Source organism: Lolium rigidum, chromosome 7 (assembly GCF_022539505.1).
Source record: "Lolium rigidum isolate FL_2022 chromosome 7, APGP_CSIRO_Lrig_0.1, whole genome shotgun sequence".
NCBI classification, from domain to species: domain Eukaryota; kingdom Viridiplantae; phylum Streptophyta; class Magnoliopsida; order Poales; family Poaceae; genus Lolium; species Lolium rigidum.
The window spans coordinates 18835583-18847775 of NC_061514.1; the positions used below are offsets into that span (position 1 = coordinate 18835583).

General features: G+C 43.5%; 2 protein-coding genes across 2 annotated transcripts; one reads left to right on the forward strand and one right to left on the reverse strand.

Moving 5' to 3' along the window:
- Positions 1-502: 502 nt before the first annotated feature.
- Positions 503-5295, forward strand: LOC124677986 (probable sulfate transporter 3.3). The gene is made up of 12 exons (XM_047213920.1): positions 503-989; positions 1204-1252; positions 1352-1731; positions 1829-1894; positions 2965-3078; positions 3181-3297; positions 3468-3594; positions 3678-3964; positions 4115-4305; positions 4385-4464; positions 4798-4874; positions 4968-5295. The coding sequence occupies exons 1-12, from the start codon at positions 636-638 to the stop codon at positions 5115-5117; spliced, it is 1992 nt and encodes a 663-aa protein (XP_047069876.1). The 5' UTR covers positions 503-635; the 3' UTR covers positions 5118-5295.
- A 142-nt stretch (positions 5296-5437) lies between these two features.
- Positions 5438-8872, reverse strand: LOC124677985 (wall-associated receptor kinase-like 8). The gene is made up of 3 exons (XM_047213919.1): positions 7999-8872; positions 7238-7348; positions 5438-6716 (listed from the first exon to the last, which is right to left on the reverse strand). The coding sequence occupies exons 1-3, from the start codon at positions 8870-8872 to the stop codon at positions 5515-5517; spliced, it is 2187 nt and encodes a 728-aa protein (XP_047069875.1). The 3' UTR covers positions 5438-5514.
- Positions 8873-12193: the final 3321 nt, after the last annotated feature.

Here is a 12193-nt window from a genome sequence, read left to right on the forward strand (position 1 = left end):
TCTATTTATCTTTCTTAGCCTGAATCATGTCTATAATAATAATAATAATAAAATAAAAAATATCATTACAAATAATAAATGGAGAAGCATAAATCGTACAATGAGATGTAATTTATGAAATATGTCAAGTTGAATGACACACATTCATGAAAAAAATATTTCCCGATAAACCGAGAAATAGTCACTTTCATACAAAAACGCTAGACTGACATGCATGACATGTATTCGAGAACAGAGGGAGTGTATGTGTCGCTGCAAGCATATACATGAGATCATTTGAATTGCATGGTAAAGCAAAAGATGGTGTATATTTCCCCATCACAAGGATGGTGGTGGTATCAAATCTACGGATCCCATCCAGGAGGAAAACTACGGATTTATATGTGGCATTATTGATCGAAGGCCCTACCCCCTCTCATGTCACCCTTGATTCTTCACTCTTTTCCTCTAGTTGCGTACCCCTTTTCTTCTTTTGTAGGTAGCGACTAGGCTCTTCCTACACCTGCCTGCCTCGGAGAGATGCTAGGCCCATCGTATACATATACGGACACACCCGTGCAGCGCAGCGCAGTGGCTTGATCAGCTCAGACGACACTACTAGGTGGATAGCTGTTGCACAACCAATAGTCTCTCGCATGGTGGGGATGAGCGGTGCCTATGGCGGCCACAATGGCAGCGAGAGCCGGCAGACCAAGGAAGCCGTGGTAGTCGGGGCGCCGGAGATGGGGCTGGGGGCCATGGGAGTGGTACACAAGGTGGCGCCGCCGCCGGCGCAGAGCACGGCGAGCAAGATGAAGGGGAAGGTGAAGGAGACCTTCTTCCCGGACGACCCGTTCCGGAGCTTCAAGGGGCAGCCGCAGCGGGCCAAGTTCCTGCTGGCGGTGAAGTACCTGTTCCCGGTGCTGGAGTGGGCGCCCGGCTACTCCTTGTCCCTCTTCAAGTCCGACCTCATCGCCGGCCTCACCATTGCCAGCCTCGCCATCCCTCAGGCATGCACTACTCACCCACTCAGTAATTTCAAGATACTCGAGCTGTGAATTTTGTACATTTACCACCGATTTACGTTCGTAGTTTTCAAATGCATCCAAAAGAAATTTCTAGCTGGTCAGCTGTGCAGCTCTGCTGATTTGGAACCTTGCGTATATATGACCAATCTCCCACCAACAACCCGTGACCAACGGTGTTCGTATGTGCTCACTGCAGGGCATTAGCTACGCGAAGTTGGCGAACTTGCCTCCGATCATAGGCCTCTGTACGTATATACAAACACTCACACGCCTTCCATTTCTGTCGGTACACATCCACGTGTAGCGTACGATGATCATTGACGTCGTTTTGTACGTATGTGCAGATTCGAGCTTCGTGCCGCCGCTGGTGTACGCGGTGCTGGGCAGCTCCCGGGACCTGGCCGTGGGCCCGGTGTCGATCGCGTCGCTGATCATGGGGTCCATGCTGCGGCAGGCGGTGAGCCCGTCGGCGGAGCCGACGCTGTTCCTGCAGCTGGCCTTCACCTCCACGCTCTTCGCCGGCGTCGTCCAGGCCTCGCTGGGCATCCTCAGGCTGGGTTTCATCATCGACTTCTTGTCCAAGGCGACGCTGGTGGGGTTCATGGCGGGCGCGGCGGTGATCGTGTCGCTGCAGCAGCTTAAGGCGCTGCTGGGGATCGTCCACTTCACCACGCAGATGGGCATCGTCCCCGTCATGGCCTCCGTCTTTCAGCACACCAACGAGGTCAGCCATCAATCCCTAGCTTAAACCCTGAACGCCATGCACACAGTGCTCAATCAGCTAACTTTGCGTCCGTGTGCGTGTATGTATGTATGTGCAGTGGTCGTGGCAGACGATCCTGATGGGAATCTGCTTCCTGGTGCTCCTGCTCACAGCCAGACATGTGGTAAGTCCGTCTGCTCGCTCACGCCTACTGTACGCTTCTTCATGAATTCCACTCTTGTCGTCTACAGCTGACCGTCGTCCACCTATACCTACACGAAAAATACCAAACTTTTTTTTGCCATCGCTTTAGTTTCCGTCTTCTTCTACGTTGTCCGTATATATACGCCGATCAGTCGGCTAGCCTAGCTTGTCACGGCAGAAAACTCTAGGAACAACTCGAGTAGGTTCCAGCCGATTAACAGATATATTCACGACCATAGGAATCGTCGTGTCAATGATGGGCGATGCATATCTCACCATCCATGGAAGGATGTGTGCCTCCTCTCTCTTCAGGTTGCTCCACGACTCCACCACCACGAGCAGTCTTTCTGTTTGTTTGTTAATCAATCACCAGGGGAAAAAAGTAGCGGCGGTCAATGTCGTATTCAGAAAAGAGACCATGGGAAAAACCCATAAAGACTGGTCAAGTTGGTCATACGTGATCAAGACCCCTGAGACGTTGCACCATATCTTTTCTTTTCCCCAACTAGCTAGCAAGTAGCGCCACGTTTAGTCAACTGAAACTACACTCTTGACAACAGCTAAACGGCTGAATTACTGATTCTACAGCCTACAGGTGCTCTGCTGACAGACATAGTAGTGCAGCTACTAATCTAGGCAAATAGTGTTGCGCCTCTCAAGGCCACATCAATATTTGTTTTCAGATTATGCCATATTGATCTTGATTCCTCCACAAAACGATTTTATATGTAACCAAAAGGAAGAAGAAGTTGACACAATTCAAGTAATTCTGCAACCTGGCAAGTCTGGTCTCTGTTCTAGTGTTCTGTACTTTTGCTATTTTTTCTTACTATACTGACCACAATTTTTTCTTACCTGCTGATGGCAACCCTTTTAAATCAAAGTATACATATCTGCCATTCTGCCTGCTGTGGTTTTGGGTATTCTGAAACTGTCAGAGAAAATTCCATTTTCAGAGCATAAGATTAGATTTATTTCCCTTTTGCAACTATGGACTCTAACACCCACAGCAGTACTGGTTTGTCTGAATTTCTTCGCTTATCTATACAGAGCATCAGATGGCCAAAGTTCTTCTGGATATCAGCGTGCGCACCCCTGGCATCCGTCATCGTATCCACCCTGCTCGTTTTCCTGTTCAAAGCACAGAACCATGGCATCAGCATCGTAAGAATTCAACAAAAACTGAACAACTGTATTTATATGTTTACCACTCATATTAGTTATGCAACATGATCGCAAAATAGATGTTTGCATCTTTTTGCGCAGATTGGGCAGCTCAAGTGTGGCCTGAATCGCCCCTCGTGGGACAAACTAATCTTCGACCCGACATATCTAGGCCTCACCATGAAGACTGGCCTCGTCACAGGAATCATCTCCCTTACGGTATGCATATAATGAATCATCCTATTTATGACCTCACATTGCATTAAAAAAAATAAAGGAAAAAAATTACTACTCTAGGACGCTTCAAATTATAATGAACTAGCTGCAATGTACTTTCATAGTCAGTGCCACTGATGATCTGATGTGTGCCCTGAATTTCAACCTGACAGGAAGGAGTAGCAGTTGGTAGGACGTTTGCTTCACTCAAGGACTACCAGGTGGACGGCAACAAAGAGATGATGGCCATTGGGTTGATGAACGTTGTAGGCTCATGTACATCTTGCTATGTGACAACAGGCAAGCTACATTTCTGGACTAAAATAAACCTTCAGTGTTTTCTTGCATTCCTTTCTAAAATAGATCTCCCTCATTTTCACCAGGAGCATTTTCTCGTTCTGCTGTGAACCACAATGCCGGCTGCAAGACCGCCATGTCAAATGTGATCATGGCACTAACAGTCATGGTCACACTGTTGTTCCTCATGCCATTGTTCGTCTACACCCCGAATGTTGTTCTTGGAGCAATCATAATTGCTGCCGTCATTGGCCTGATCGACCTCCCTGCTGCATACCACATCTGGAAGATGGACAAGATGGATTTCCTCGTGTGCTTGTGCGCATTTGCTGGTGTCATCTTCATCTCGGTCCAAGAAGGCCTCGCGATTGCGGTAACCACCATAATTATTGCCGAGATATAAAGCTGATTCCATAAAAATAATAATATAATACTGGTTCTGTAAAACCGATATATTGTTGTTTCTTTAGTACAGGAAGTTGCTAGTTTAATTGCTTGGTTACTGAAATTGTCAAATTTGCAGGTTGGTATATCTATATTTAGGGTATTGATGCAAATCACAAGGCCAAGGATGATGATTCAGGGGAACATTAAGGGAACAGATATTTACCGGAACCTCCATCAGTATAAGGAGGCTCAAAGAGTTCCTGGGTTCTTGATACTGACAGTTGAGGCTCCTATAAACTTTGCAAACACCAACTACCTGAATGAAAGGTAAAAAACTGCTAACACTAAAACGAAATGCTGAAGCAAAGCTGAGGAACAAGTTGCCATGAAATATTTTCATTTGTAGGACAAAGAGATGGATAGAGGATGAAAGTTCTTCAGGGAATAAACAAACAGAACTCCATTTCGTAATCTTGGACCTATCAGGTTTGTAAATTCCACGAAAAAATCGTTCGCTTCACAGTTTAGCATTCTTATTTTTTAAACTCAAGCTCGGTAAACAGTATGGATGTACTTCAGTGTTAACTTTCTACTAGTAGCTGAAAGCATTTTTTTTCTGAGTAATTTGATAGCATGTTTGTAACAGATAGCTTTGTAAGAGTACATTTTCCTACCTGGAACTAAGAATTTATTAGATCAGGCCATTCTGTGATTCCTTAAAAATGATATAGTCATATTTGATGATGATGATGTTTGTCATAACTTCAATACTTTCAGTACCATTTTCACTGACACATCATGCATTGTTCATTTCTTCAGCTGTCCCTGCAATTGACACAAGTGGCATAGCGTTCCTCATTGACCTAAAGAAAACAACAGAGAAACGTGGTCTAGAGGTATACCCAAAATCATACATATGAAAAGTTCATATTTCTTGTTCACAAGCTGTCTACTTATACAGCAAAGTTACCTTTTTTCTACCTTCGCAGCTTGTACTTGTGAATCCAACTGGAGAGGTCATGGAGAAAATACAACGGGCCAACAGTGCACAAGATCATTTCAGACCGGATTGCCTGTATTTAACAACCGGGGAAGCAATCGCTTCACTTTCTGGATTTGCCAAGATGGCAACACCTTAGAGTGGTTTTGCCGAATGTTATTTTGATCATCTGATCGCAATGCTAAATTACCATTGCCTTCTAATCAGAAGTCCCTGCAAGAAAGCAGTTCACAAGTTTGTCTGTAGCTATCTTCTGTGCCATTCACATGTGTGTGATGGAAATTAGGTGCTTGAATGTGAAGTATGCACAATGTGTATATTCTTGGCAACATGAGTTTCCCGCAAAGCTTTGAACTTCCCTGTTAAGAACTAGATGATTTAACAGTAGCAATTGTAATTGAACTCACTTATTTACTTTCACATACTTGGTTCTACATGGCCCATCAGCATAGGCATTGTCATAATTCAGACTTCATAACTTTTGGATTTGCAGTGTAGCACCCAAACTAATAATACACAACACTTCACTTGACAAATCATCTTGGAATTTCGGATGATTGGATGAACTCCTTTTCCAAGCTGTACAGTCTAGTTCCTTCGCCACCTTCACTTCCCTTGTATGACTGATCATTCATAGCATTCTGGTTCACTCTTGTACTCTGACAACTGAGATGGACTTTTGAGTTCTGCACATCTTCAAGTGTTGTCTCCACTTGCCTCATTGTAGGCCTTTCTTCACCTTTTAAATTTAAGCATGATTCTGCAAGTCTTGCAACGACCACGGCATCTTCAGTCCCTCCCTCCTCAACAATTTGTATGTCTAGAATATCTAACAAGCGATTTTCTCTTACAAGTGACACAAAATGTGATGCTAGGCTTGTGCATTCTGACGAATGAGAAGAAAAAACTGGTGTCACCCTTGTCAGTAGCTCTGCAAGGATCACACCAAAGCTGTAAACATCGCTCTTTTCTGTGAGCCGACTAGTGTAGTAGTATTCTGGATCAAGGTAACCATAGGTTCCTTGGACAGCTGTAAGTATTCCTGTGTCATCTATTGCAATTGACCTTGAAGCTCCAAAATCTGATACTTTTGCTGTTAAAGTATCAGTAAGAAGTATGTTTGCACATTTGATATCTCTATGGTATACTGATATGGAAGCAGCAGAGTGTAGATATGCAATAGCCCTTGCAGTTTCCAAAGAAATCCTCAACCTATCTTTCCATGACAAAGGATTCTCACTTTGGCCATGGAGATGAAAAGACAGAGTTCCATTTGATATGAACTCATAAACTAGTAGAGGAACTTCTGTCTCGAGGCAACAGCCAAAGAGCTTCACCACATTCCTATGGTTTGTTTGTGAAAGTATGACAACCTCATTGATGAACTGGTCAATTTCCCTTTGAACGACAATATTAGCCTTCTTGATGGCCACAACATGTTGATCAGATAAGATGCCTTTATACACTGTACCATGGCCACCGCCGCCAAGGATGCGATTATGGTCAAATTTGTTGGTTGCGTGATCTAGCTCTTGCAAGCTGAAAATTCTCGTTCTCTCTGCTATATCTTTGTTTGAAGAGATTAGCTGTTGTAGGAGCAGTCCATGGTTTTTATTAAAGAACTTCTGTCTCAACTTCTTAGCTCTTCGTTGTTTGAGCTTATTGGTGATTTTGGCAACACCCAGAAATGAAAACAGTAGGCCAAAACCAGCACTAATTGCAATTCCGGTGATTAAACCTGCAGAGAAATAATACATGATATGTCGTATGAATTTAAAGTATTCAAGCTTCTGTTTTCAACTAAAAGTTTGGAACTACTCAGCTATACCTTTGTTTCAGTTCAGCGGCACATTGTTTACTATTATGAAGCACATAACATTCTGTACTATTTTTGTTCTTACGTGTTGCCTTCCAGTGTCGTATGAATTTAAAGTATTCAAGCTTCTGTTTTCAACTAAAAGTTTGGAACTACTCAGCTATACCTTTGTTTCAGTTCAGCGGCACATTGTTAACTATTATGAAGCACATAACATTCTGTACTATTTTTGTTCTTACGTGTTGCCTTCCATTTATGAATGGTCAACAGACTGATGCTTTCAATATTAATACATCTTATTTCAAAGCCAAAGAATGCAGGAGTACACTTTCTATAGTCATAATAGTCTAGTACTACTACACAACAGGTAATTAACATATCTCTGTGGTCCTTAATTACAACTAAGCAAAGCCACATATCAAGTGAGAGCACTGTATTTATACCTGAGAGACTCCTGGTACTATTCTTTGCTGAGCATCGGTATGTCCCTGGCATATTGGTGCAGGTTCCGTGCAGGCATGGATAAACATCTGGCTCCTGGCACTCGTCAATATCTGAAGTAGAGACAAAGGAATTGAAAAGAGGAGGCATTTCATACAGCAACAGAACATGAGAGAATTCCTTATTTGACACTACATCAAAACTTGATTCCTTATTTGACACTGAAAAAGTTTTTCTTCCTTATTTGACCCCATTTCAATTTTTGTTTCCTTATATGACACTCCAGTTCATTTTAAGCACTGATGGTGTTATATAGCAACATAAAAAGATGCTTTTACCCCTAATGCATTATGTGCCATTGTTTGACGTGATTTATTCGTGCCTGCCTAACCTTCTCTGTTAAACGCCCGCTAGTTCTACATGCATATGTATGATGCTGCACATGGCTCACGGTCACGGAGTCACGCACACATATATACATGTGTGCGTACGAGTCTACGTATCCTGGCCAGCCTGGAGCAACGGAGATGTCCTATAGGGAAAGAAATTTTGACATGAGGACAAATAAGGAAGGAAAACTTTTCGAGTGTCAAATAAGGAACCCAATTTTAAAGTAGTGTCAAATAAGAAATTCTCTCAAAGAACATAGTTTTCGCTTGTTGCATGCACTATTCTATGGGCAGAAATTACCGCTCAAGCCTAAAATTCATTCTAAGCTGATGTGGCCATATTATGACGAATGCAAGGACACGGAAACAAATACCTTGGCATCCATCCGCAATGTATGGATTTCCTTTATATCCTTGGGTACAACTACAGCGTATCCGGCCATGATTGCCATCAACATCATAGGTGGTGAAACTGTTTGAGCTTCGGCATCTCGAATTAGAATGCAATGACCACTCTAAAACTGCCGGAACACTACGAATGCCGCAATGTTGACACATGGGAACAGAATCTATCTCAATATTGTTCTTAAATATAGTGAACCAGGCCCGATCCACTATGAATGCAGCTGTATGTTTCGAAGATGTTCCAACTGTATATTTTTGAACGGCCATATGTGTGACTTGGATACCATATGAAGTTAGATCCCAGGGTATGGGCGCGCGACAACTGCCAATGCCTGAACACATTGGGCTCTTGGCAGCCTCCACGCTGTCCAAACACATGGAGGCGCAGATGCTGACGTTCCCGACCGCGGTTCCATATGGAATGAGCTGGGCAACGATGTTACACCCGTAGGCCACAAACCAGTTGTATCTGCTTGACACCGTGAAAGGGCTGGTTGCTGGTGGCCCGGACCATGTGCCGTTGAAGTTAGCAGAGGCTGATTGGAAAACATTGCTATCAATCCGCACCGTGCCGTTAGGCAAAGAGATACCAAGCACCTCTGTGCCATCACCTAAGAGCAGCTTCGTCCTGTGCTGCTTCTGGCAGGTGAGATTAAAGCCCTCGTGGAAGCAGCCTTGGCCGATGCCGAAAGGGTATGGCACGGCAATGTCGCCACAGGTTTCCGGGCAGCCAGGCAAAGCTATTGGGCTAGCTGCCAGTGCTGCCGCCACCAGAAGCTGAAACATGAGTACTCCAGCGGCGCCAACCAGCCCTCGACGGGAAGAAGAGATCAAAATCATCATCTCAGAACATACTAATTGGAGAATTGAGGATAGTTCCTCTTGCTGAGACTACCAACGGACAGATCTTTGGTTTTGTGGGCAACCAGGCAAGGCTGGAGCTGCTAATGTGGCCACTATAAGCTGGAGTGTTATGGCCACAATACTGGTGCATATCTTTGCTTTTCTGGAAGGAACGGCACCGCCATTGATCTTGTGGCATAATCTTTGGTACCTGGAAGGAAAAGGTGCCTACTTATTGCAGATTCGTGTTTGAAGACTGTATATGCCGTAGGGGACGGGCTAACTGGGTCAGGAAGCATCGCTCTCGTTAATCAGAAAGCAAGAGGAAACGAGCGTTGAATAATCAGTGATGTGACAATCTTCTGTATTATTTGGAAACTCATGTCCAACTTGTCTATGCCTATATTTATTTTCGTGGACTGGAAGCATGGCCGGTCAATATGTTGTTCGCTGGGTCGCACCATGTCATCCGGGGCATGGAGATGTCACATTGCCCACGAACAGGTCTGGTGGAAGCCCTCGTGGAAGCAACCAGGCAGTGGAAATTTGGAGAGTGGGAGAACTACCTCAGTGCCGCTCAGCTCCGCCTAGGCCAGGCGCCATCGCCTGCTTGGCTAGAACTCATTTGAGCGTTTCATCGAACATCTCGTCTGCTCGAGGTGAACTCGCTTGAGCATTTCATTGAACAGCTCGCCTGCACGGCCAAGAACCCAGATCGAACTAAGGAACTTGTGCATTTAATCTATCAAATAAAATTATCGAGTCCTAGGGAGGCGCTCACCATTGATTCCCATCACAGTCCCCAGTGGGCATGAAACACCTCGGGAAGAAGTTAGAAGAGGCGTACTGTCCTGCGAGTGCACGACCCCTCTGCAGTCGGCATGGCTGTGCCGGCAGATTCCTAACTGCCGGTCTCCTGCGTACTCGAACCTTCGCCGTGCCGGCCTCCGCCGGCAACCGCCCTGAGCCGACGACTCGCACCAGCGTATGGTTCTGCCGCCGCTCCATTCTTTTTTTTCTCTCTCTCTTTGGTGCTCTTTAGCAGTATCAAGCTTATTTTTTCGATTCGAGAGAAACGCACCAGCATACAGAAAAGCTAGTACTAGTGGTATATTTTTCAGCTTTTCAGGACAAGTATTTAGAGCATTTCCAATAGGTGCTGTAAACTAGGGCTGCGCTAAAAAATCGTCAATATACAGCGCTGAATGCGTTTTTGTATCCTTCAACAGACGCTGCAAAATAAGTCGTGATGTAAATATTTTAGTGTGTGCGGAAGTTTGGCGCCAAATTTTAGGGCCACCTGCGATAAGTATTTAGGTACGGAGGAGGTACTAAATGAGCGAAAAAATAAATTAACATTGTCACTAGAGATATATTGGGCAACCGGAATATCTAAAATTTCCACGCATATAAGAATCAGAAAAGTGTATTTTCATCTATGTTGCTTTAACCTACACTGTGTTTTTTTTAGCTTCACTGCAACAAAGTTTCCATTTTCTCTCAACGTATGAATAAATTTTCTTTTGAACAGTCATCATGGCGAGATTGAAATGCTTAATTTTGTTGGTTGTATTCTCGGCCCACTAGGATCAAGCTCCAGATTTTCTTTTGGTGGCAGATGGTGTACTCTTTGCGGCATAATCTTGTGGCATAATATTTGGTACATGGAAGGAAAAGGTTTTGGGCCGGCTGCACTCTCTTTTGGATTCAAATCTATGGTCTGACATATCCACACTCAAATCCACGACCGGTCAGCTCAGTTTCGAATCCGAGGGAAAAAATATGACTAGCTATGTGCCTAGATATGAGAGCAGTCGCTGAAGCTATTGTACTTGACTACGCTACGGGAAAGATATAATGTCCAGCGGCCGTGGGCATAGTCACCGTCGGCACACCGTGGTCGGTAAAGCTTTGGTCGCCTAGGTAAGTTAGCCGTGCTGTACCGACGGTTTTACCCTCAGCATAGTATTTCAAAATTTTCAAATTTACTTTTGAAAAAAAATCAAATTATTTTTTTTGAAAAAAATTTCAATCATTTTTTTTATTTTTCTGTGCCGACTCGGCATAGCATTTTAAAAAGTTTCTAAATTTTTATTTTTTTCACTTTTTTTGTTCCTTTTTTACTTGTTAATTTTTCACAATCACACTTTTAATTATAAGTACACCTAATCTAAGGTTAAATTATAATTGTGGTCAAACTTCCCAGTTGGTAGCCCATCCTTACACTACTCCAACTCCGGCACGCTTAACTTCTTGGTTCTCTTCGGATGAGCTTCCATTAATGAAATAACACCTTATTGTTAATACTACCATATTAATCATATTAACCCTTTGACCGTGATGCCACACCTCTATATTTTTAAAATGTAAAAAATTACTTAAGTAAACAACAATGAATATATATAAATAATAATAATAATATAGAATTTGAAAAACAATTAAATGATTTTATTTTTTGTCTTTTATTTAATATGGAATAATTAATATCAGTAAATGCGAATTTCGAAAATAATATGTCTGATCAGAAAAATGAGGGGAATACAAATATGACATCCATACCATGTTTTGAACCTATAAAGTTAGTTTACCCAAAAATCATGAGCATTAGATCAAGTACCTCTAATTTAAATCCGGCCAACTTTATCGGAAATAAGGTGGGAAACTTCCTTGGCATGACATACTTTGCCGAAACGAGGTCATATTTGGCACGTGTGTGGGGCCTAGGATGGGAAGCAAGATTCCGGGCGTGGATTTCTAATCCGACCCAGGGGCGACCATTTTTTTCATTTTTAGCGTGCCCAAACAGCTTTTTTGTCAAGCAGCTACATGGGGCACATTTTAGTATGACGTGAAACCTCTCTGCGGACGTGCGGTGTTAGTAGACCACCTACGCACCACCCATCAGATGTCATGTGCACGCGTTAGCTTTTTGTGAACCCGTGCAGCTTCCGGTGGTGTCCCGCCGAATCCGGTGAAAACTGACCGGATTTCAACTAGGGGTCAACTATCCATCGCTCCAGAAATTCCGGATTTTTTTTATTTCTACGACGCATCATTATATGTTCTAATTTTTGTCCGTTTAGTTTGTTCGCGAATGGGTGCATCCGCACGCCCGGTACGACGATACCGCATGTCCCGGGGCCCTATTTTGGCCAGATGTCAATTTAAACGAAGTCAGAAAAAATCTCACGGAGCCGCGTGGCATCATTTTATTTGTCATAGTAACTATTCTATTTGTCAAAATTGGGATACGGCAATTATTTTGAAAAAAACCCTTCTCGAAAAGGGCTATCACGTCCGGAGTTTTATGGATTTCAAGGG

Excerpts from the sequence above, each read along its gene's own strand:
- LOC124677986 (XM_047213920.1), top strand. The coding sequence starts at position 636 with ATGGTGGGGATGAGCGGTGCCTATGGCGGCCACAATGGCAGCGAGAGC. Across the intron at positions 1,253-1,351 it reads GCCTCCGATCATAGGCCTCT|ATTCGAGCTTCGTGCCGCCG; the intron begins GTACGTATATAC and ends ACGTATGTGCAG. Across the intron at positions 1,895-2,964 it reads TGCTCACAGCCAGACATGTG|AGCATCAGATGGCCAAAGTT; the intron begins GTAAGTCCGTCT and ends TTATCTATACAG.
- LOC124677985 (XM_047213919.1), bottom strand. The coding sequence starts at position 8,872 with ATGATGATTTTGATCTCTTCTTCCCGTCGAGGGCTGGTTGGCGCCGCT. Across the intron at positions 7,349-7,998 it reads CATTGCGGATGGATGCCAAG|ATATTGACGAGTGCCAGGAG; the intron begins GTATTTGTTTCC and ends TCTCTACTTCAG. Across the intron at positions 6,717-7,237 it reads TAGTACCAGGAGTCTCTCAG|GTTTAATCACCGGAATTGCA; the intron begins GTATAAATACAG and ends ATTTCTCTGCAG.